The sequence below is a fragment of the Centruroides sculpturatus genome, unplaced genomic scaffold (assembly GCF_000671375.1).
Source record: "Centruroides sculpturatus isolate CEXI.00-Female unplaced genomic scaffold, Cexi_2.0 scaffold32, whole genome shotgun sequence".
NCBI lineage: Eukaryota > Metazoa > Arthropoda > Arachnida > Scorpiones > Buthidae > Centruroides > Centruroides sculpturatus.
The window spans coordinates 1,053,324-1,061,948 of NW_019384445.1; the positions used below are offsets into that span (position 1 = coordinate 1,053,324).

Consider the following 8,625-nt stretch of genomic DNA (forward strand, 5'->3'; position numbering starts at 1 on the left):
ATTTAAAAATGTATTCATCTAAAATGTATTTTATATCCTTGGAGCAAATTCAAAATTTTTTCATATCCATTCAAATATTAAAGCAGTATTGTAACTTTTATTACTTTAGAACTAGTCAACTTATGCATGAATGCTAGACTGCATTAAATAAAATTCCAAATAATATGTATAATTTGATTTTATTATAAATATTAACTCTAATTATATTTGTGATAACTATAATGATAAAAAATAATAAGATATAAAAACTCAACATGCATTGAATATGGCTTTGAATCTTAGATTTAGACCCTATCTTAATAAAACATGCAACTATTAATAATTAATTAATGATATAACTGTAATGAAAAATAAAGAATTAATTTCTAAACAGTTCCTTTTTTATATTCATTGTAGTTAAGTTACAAAGATGAATTATTTAAAAACATGTAATAAATAAACAAAAGCATTCTTTTTAAGTAGTTTGTTTAATAGTTTGATCAAAAATAAATTATTAAGTAAAATGATTATTGAGAATATTTTAAAATAATTATTTAAAATTGAGGTACGCTCACTCGGCAGTATGTAAATCAAAAAAACACAACACCTTAATTAATTTGCTGAGAAAATTTAATGAAAAAGCAAACGTTTTCAGTCAAATCTGTTGGCCATCATCAGGCTAAGATATTCGAATATAAATAAAATAAAACAAAAATTTAAATACAAATAAAATAACAAATGACATATACATGACATATTTATTTTATTTTTCTTTATACATATACATGTATAAAGAAAAATAAAATAAAATAAAAATTATTATTATAAATAACAAAATATGTATATAAATATATGCATAGGATAATTAAATATTAAAACGTTATATAATAATACATTATATGAAATTCAATGAAATGCAAGATATGCAAAAATACTAAAATCAAGGCATTAAGTTAAGAGCTCTCTAATCGTTTGATTAAGTATTTATTTATTTTATGTTGAATATTGATATTTAGTTTAAGTTTTTAAATAAATAAAATTAACATAATTATTTTATAAGGCTTATGTTTGTTACAAGAAGGTGGTATTATTATATCAAATTTCAGAAAAAGAGTAACATAGAACAATTTAAGACAAATAGTCCAAAAGGACAATATCTCTCAATTTTTTACAAATAAAGTATCAACATAAACATAATCTTAATTTTGTTTGTATTTAACAAATCAGAATTACAAAGATAATATGTTTGATTGATTATTAACCACATGTTTTTGTGCGTAGTTGTATAGATTATATATTGTATTACTTTTAGCTGTATGGAAGAAAAGATACATAGAATTTTTATTATTCTTGGAGTTCAAAGCTTCGAGATTATAACGTTTATGTAACTCTTGTGTCTTATTACAAGAACAAAATAAATGAAATTTAGACATGGGAACATCACAACTTTTACAGAATAATTTAGAAAATTGATAAATATTATTATTAATAAATATAATTTCTCTATTTAGTCTCAATAGGATAAAGGATTGAAGGATAAATCAGTACCCATATAACCGTTAATGTATGGATAATCTAAAAGTATATTATAACAAGTAGAGTTAATATGATTCCTTATATCCTAAATGCCTTGAGTTAAAGTTATTTCAAAAGAGTTCTTAATTAACTGAGTAATATATATTTCACATAAATCAGATTTATATATGAATAGATCTGTCGAGAAACCGGACATATTAAACAAAGTTGACAATTGACCAATTCAGTTTTTTCTTGACTCAAAAAAAGATTTTTGATACAATATTCTCAACAGTAAGACTGGAAGCACCTGATTGTCTCTCAATCGACTAAGGAATTTAATGTATCCTTTAATAAAAAATGGTTCCAATCTAAATCTGTTCAATACAAGATGAAGCACCACACCAGAAACATATTATAATCTAGAGAAAACACTTTGCATATAAATTTGTTTTGAATTATTTCTAGGTTTTTAAAATAGGATAGGCTCCAAATGGGAGCAGCATATCCAAAAGCATTTAAGATAATGGAAGAAAACAATATAAATTGGATTCTGATATTACAAATTTTTAATTTAGCAAATAATTTGAATAAATTGTTAATCAAGGTAGTAGATTTTGTTTTGACTTTCTTGAAATGTTTTTCAAAAGACAAAGTCAGAGTAAGCACTATACTCAAGAATTTTATCTCTGGGACTATTAAATTAAAAGCTTTTCTTGGTTGAGATAGAATGACATGTATTTTTTTGGCAATCTAGAACCATTTTGGAAAATCATAATGAAGGATTTTCTTGGATTAATTCTCAATTTTAGTTCTCCACAGTATTTTTCTAAAGCATATATTTTTTGTTGGAGTGCAGCTGCAGTCGGAGCTGAAACTACTATATCATCAGCATATGAAATGAAAAGGATTATTTGATCTTCAAAAGATAAACCATTATTTTCATTTGTAAATTCTTCTTTTTCTGAAATTTGGTAAAATAATACCACCTTCTTCTAACAGGCATAAATCTATTATAAATAAAGTTTATTTATGTATGAAAAAAATGAATGAATTATTTTATAAGAACAAAAAAATTTTCAATGAAATTTGTTGTTTAATTTTTTGACTTTATTAATATTATACAAATAATTAGTAATAATCTATTTCAGTTTTATATAATTTGGTTTTGATTCAAAAAGTATTAATTTGCATATCAATAATCATTCAATTGTTTTTATATTAGAAATAAATGAATACCAGCAATATATAAACAAAAGCAAAATTTTGTAAGTTTGTTGTTTATAAAAAAATTTATATCAGTGAACAATGTTTAATTTTTTAGGGTGTTCATCGTTTTTCTGGAGTACAAACAATATCTCAACCTTTGGTACACAGTTTTGTATCATCAAGTGTGGATCTTGTACCTGCTAACCATGTAGAACCTGGAATGCACTGTGTAGTTGATTCTACTGTAGGACCTAAATTACATCAACATGATGAGGTATAGGAATTTTGTAATATTTAAAATTTTAATCAAAATCAAAAATCTAATTCTCAGTTATTTATTTTATTTTTATGCATAAATTATATACACATTTATGTATATAATTATGTATAACATCTATGTAAAGTTTTACAAAAATGAATAAAAAGACACTTAAATCAAGAAATTACATTTTAATAAAAAGTTTGATCATTAAGCTATTGAATAGATTAAGTTTTTAATAAATATCAATTTTTGTCCTGAATCAATCAAAAATTGAATTTTAAATATTTTTTTTATTACATTTTTTAAACAAAATTTTTTTTAAAAAAGATTTATCGTTCAAACCATACAAGTTTTAACATGTATAGAATTAGATTTTGTCAACAAATCAGTTTTCTTTTCCTTTAAATACTGTTTCTACATATTAATGTAAACAATACAATTCCTTTATCAATTAAAAACTATACTCCTCAGATATTATTAAAGTAGTTCAGATAAAATTTTTAAAATTTTTATTTATTTTTTCTAGATTTTAAATATTTACAATTATTTTATTTAGCATATATCAACAGATTCCTGAAATTATATATATTAATTAATAATAAGCTAAAGGAAAAAAAGCTTTAATAAAAATTGTATTAGGATTTTGCTAAATTCCTGTTTGCCAACATTTTGTCAACAGAGTTCTTTTGCTCTGATTTTTGCCATTCAGAACTAAATAGTTTATCATTAAAAGTCAATATTGTATCTGATCTTTTATTTAATTCAAATAATTTATGGACATATCTAATAAAATTATCCTATATATAGTAACTAAAATCCTAGATACCTAAAAAGTATTATAGATTTAAGTCAAATAAAGAAATTTATTTGTAAGTCATTTTGTGAATTGATTGCAAATTAGTTTTCAATAATGATGCTTCCACAAAGAGACCAATTCCAAACAAATTTTTATATTAATATTAGGATAAAAATAATGATGATAGAAGTTTCTATCTTAGAAATCTAAGGCTGAGACAAGATTAATGAGGCTGTTTATTTTCAGTATAATTCTCAACATAGATTAGAATTTTATTTTATTTTAAATAAAGAAATTTGTGAGAAGCCAGGGACACAGAACTATGTCTATGCCGCTTACTTGACACACGATCTCAAGATCGGCTCACCAACTTTTTCTAGAAGGCTGTTAATGTTTAAACAATCTAGAGGATTAATTCTAGATCTAGTCAGGATTTCTTGACACCAGTTAATCAGTTATTTTAAACGTGGATTAACACGCGTTATCCTTAAACTCGGGATTCGGAGGAACTAAGGAAACTTGAATGAAAATAAATGTCTAATATGAACCAAGCCATTTTATAAACAAATCAAAATATTTAATAAATCAAATAATAAAAATATACAACGATGAATCTAACTTATATCTAAATCTAATTTAAATTATCTTATTTCTACCTAATGCATGAGAGAGTTTACATCGATCTATTCAGAGCTTATATTACCTTCACCGTATTTTTTGTATCTGTTTCTGTATGAGGATCTTCTGCCTTCTTTATATATTTCTCTTCTTCTATTTGGATGGAGGTTCTTTTATCTTTCTCCTTTGACAATCTTGTATACTTATACTTCAATCAATTGGTCCAGTATGGCCTTATTGGTCTGGTATGACAATCACTTGTATTGTATTCTTTGTATGGCAATATCTCTTCTTAACGGACTGCCTCTTAACATATTTCGGATTCTACTTCGTAAGACAAACTTCCTTCGACGGACTGCTTCTTAACGTATATCTAATTCTTCTGTATGGCAAACCCTTTCCTTGACGGACTGCCTTTATCATATGTGGACTTCTCTTCGTGTGGCAATTCCTTTCTTCAACGGACTGCGTCTTAACGTATTTCAGATTCTTCGTATGGCAAACCTTGTTTCGATGGACTGCCTTTATCGTATGTCAGACTTCTATTCGTATGGCAATTCCTTTCTTCAACAGACTGCTCGACTGGTGGGAAAACGGCCCTTTTATTTGGTCTTCCATAACGTGTGTGAAACTCGACTCATCCTGAGTTAGCCTGGGAAAGGAAATCAACTTATTTTCAAAAATTCTGATGTTTCCTCCGGTTTTAGATAAAATCTTGTTGAAGTTTAAAATATTATTTTCTATTATTTTAATTCTTTTCTCTACTCTGTATTTTGATTAAAATGATCCTTCCCTGACCGTTCAGATCTCACAAATTCATTTATTTTTGCACAGANTTCAAAAATTCTGATGTTTCCTCCGTTTTTAGATAAAATCTTGTTGAAGTTTAAAATATTATTTTCTATTATTTTAATTCTTTTCTCTACTCTGTATTTTGATTAAAATGATCCTTCCCTGACCGTTCAGATCTCACAAATTCATTTATTTTTGCACAGATACTTCACATTGCATCACGGCTGCATTAATAAATGTTCAAAATGCATTGTGGCATTTTCACTTTACCAGATCATGTTTTGTTTGATTATTAAAATAATTTCAACACAAATTTTGATTTGTGATGTTATTGAATATGTGAAAATGCATTATGTGCATTTTTGAAAGTGTCATGACACAAAATTTGCATTGTAGCTGTATTTAGAAGTCAGAATGTGTTGTGGTTGATTTTTTCACTCAATGAGCATTTTCGGTCTTTCAGCCTAACATACACTATATATACATAATTAGAACTTTGTAATTTGGAAGTTTGTGAGATGAATTTCTCTTGTTAACAATTTTTCTGTGGAATGTTGAAAATGTTATTTTACATTTTAAAAATGCCATTATTTAATGAAGTTTAAATTCTAAATGGCAGAGTTTTGAAAGCTGGATGAAGTAAAAATATATTATGTTTCGTATTGATAAGTTGGTATTTCACCAGTTTTACATTGATCACAGTTCTTTCCAGCTTATGTTTGTAACATAATTGATTTGACACAATAAAGGGAAACAGAAATTATACAAAATTTGATTTTATATGAATCTATTATAATGCTAAGTACATTTCAAATAATTTAATTTTTGTAATATTTTTAATATGTAATATAAGTGGGTGATTGGTTAACAAACTTAATCCATTCCAAGACTTTGTTCGTTAACCAATTAATGATTTACCATATAGGTTTTTATGGGAATTTGATTAATTCGTTCTGGAGACTCCAAAAAAATAAAAAATATATACTTTCTTAATACATTTATTTATGTGTAATAATAAAAATACATATATACACAGTCTTGCATTTTTATTAGTTATGTTTTTTTCGTTTGTGGGGGTTAAAGAATCTGTCTAATGTCAATTGCTTTTCTCTCTTCAATATTTTTCAGAAGTAATTAATAGCATTGTAATTGTAGAGATTCCTAAGCCTATTAACCTCAGCCTGGTTTGGATGCCATTCTAAGACTGTTGTTCTGACATCATCCCACTTCTTCAAAAAAATGTTTAATAGCAGATATCAACATTAATTTTCTTTTTCAGAAGAAAACATATCTTGCCGAGTTTCTAGGTGTTCTTCATTCAAGAGTTCTTGGCATTCTTATGTCGTCAGATCCGTTTCAGGTTCCATTATGAGCTCTTCAATGTGCTTTATTTCTCAGATGTGATTTTTGTTATTCCTTAAGCTGCTTGAGTCTTCTTGATAATACAGTATCTTTCTTAGATAAGATTGAACTGCAACCTACTGTAGACCTGTTCAAGCTATACTGCCCAGCAACAACAGACATCAGACATATGCCCATTCTCTACCTTTGCTATTATGCGCTCACCTTTTGATATAAAAACCAATGTAAAACTTAACAAATGCCCGCCCGACAGTCTCACGAATACTATAAAAAAAATTGTTTCTGTCAGAAAAATAAAAGGTTGGAATTACAAGGGAGAGTTTCAAAAGTTCAGAGAAATACTATCCGATCAGTATATACCAGGTTGAGTGTCGATGTTGACGTCTTTCGCGCTCCAAAAAGTTTCGAATTGTTGTCTGAAGTCAAGGGAAGACCAATCAGTATTCATAATTTTACGTCACTTCTTCTTGTGTTTGTTCTGTGAGGTGTTCATTGTCTGAACATAAAAATCTTTTGCGAAAGTGTTCATTAACCGATCACTCACTGTACTTTGCATTTTGAATCAAGAAAAAATGAATTTAAATTTTTTGTACCATAATTTATTTTAATTGGTATTTTTATTTATAAACTATATTGATTACAAATAATATAAAAAATTTTGATGTTTAATGTATATGAAATTTTATTATTTTAAATTTTATTTATGTAATTGAATTATTTTTTCATAAGCAATTATTAAGTTATTAAATTTTTCTCTTAAGCCTGTGGTTGACAGTTCTGATAATTATGGTCAACATGTGGATACCTCAACAGATGGTGGATTACATACAACAACACAAGGTTAGATTTTATTTTTAAATATATATATTTGAGAACATAGTTTAGGTTTTATTCAGTATATGTAATTTATTTTATTACAAATTTAGCAATTATTATAAAAAAGTTTTGATAGTTTGTGGAAATACTTTTATTAAATTATTATTATTAAACATGATATCCAAATTTTAAAATAATATTAACAGATTTTATATAGATTATAATTTATAACAATTTTTAAATTACTGATTTTTTTTTTTTTTAAATTTGATAAAAGAACTTAAAACTATAATAGCAATTTTGAAATAACTTTCACATGTTAGTAGATATAAAGTTTCAATCTTAAAATAATTCTATCTATTGTTTGTTTTTGGAATTTATAACATTTAGAATAGTAAAAAAAACAATTACTCTGATAACAGTCATAGTAAAAGATAAAAAGAGAGAAGTTGAAATAAATATATATATATAAATAAATAATTTTAATTTTTAATTATTTTGGATATTATAAATACTCTGTATTATAATATTTTTTAATTAAAATTTTATTTTGAAAATATTTTTTCAAAAAATTATTACATGCATGTTTTAAGGATAGTTTTCTTTTTGAAGCAAGCAAATTTTAACTATGAAAAATAAAAATAAACAATTTAGCTTTATGTAAACCAATATTTCTAAATTAATTAAATGTTTATTAATTTTAAAAATCTTTGTTTGGAGTGTTTTTTTTGAAATTTGAGAATATTTCTGTAATTAATTAGTATCGCAGATATAGTATGCTGGATATGTTAAACCAGGGGTGTCCAACCCGCGGGCCGCATGTGGCCCAAGGCAAGTTCCAATGCGGCCCAATAAACGTGTAAACAAAACCGACAAATGTTTTAATTTTTTTATTATTTATTTATTTCAACGGCATAAACTCAAAAAAAAGTTTCACAAAGCCGTAAACCTTTATTCATACTTTATTTTTGAGTGGAAAGAAAATATTTTCAAATACTTGGAGATGTGTGAATGCGGAAGGATTACTAAATAAAGCTGGAGTTGTGACTCAAAGGATTAAAGACCCAAATTTGGGGAAAGGAAGGAAAAATGAGAAAGGACAAAAGATGTAGTAATGAGAAACGTTAAATAGATCTTCTGTTAAGCAAATATGGAGCCGTAATTTTTCAACCTTTTTCACTTCTTTATCTTTTGTCCTTTGTCTCTTTTTCCCCGCACTTGGGTCTATAATCCTTTGATTCATAACTCCAGCTTTATTTAGTATTCCTTCCAACGT

The 8,625-nt window shown here is 25.9% G+C and overlaps 1 protein-coding gene across 1 annotated transcript in view; it reads left to right on the forward strand.

Annotated features, from left to right (window-relative positions):
- LOC111620360 (PR domain zinc finger protein 10-like) overlaps positions 1-8,625 on the forward strand; it is a 139,353-nt gene that overhangs the window by 43,902 nt on the left and 86,826 nt on the right. Inside the window, exons 5-6 of the mRNA XM_023362286.1 lie at positions 2,819-2,977; positions 7,295-7,373. Coding sequence (XP_023218054.1) covers positions 2,819-2,977; positions 7,295-7,373 — 238 coding nt within the window. The remainder of the gene's footprint in view (positions 1-2,818; positions 2,978-7,294; positions 7,374-8,625) is intronic.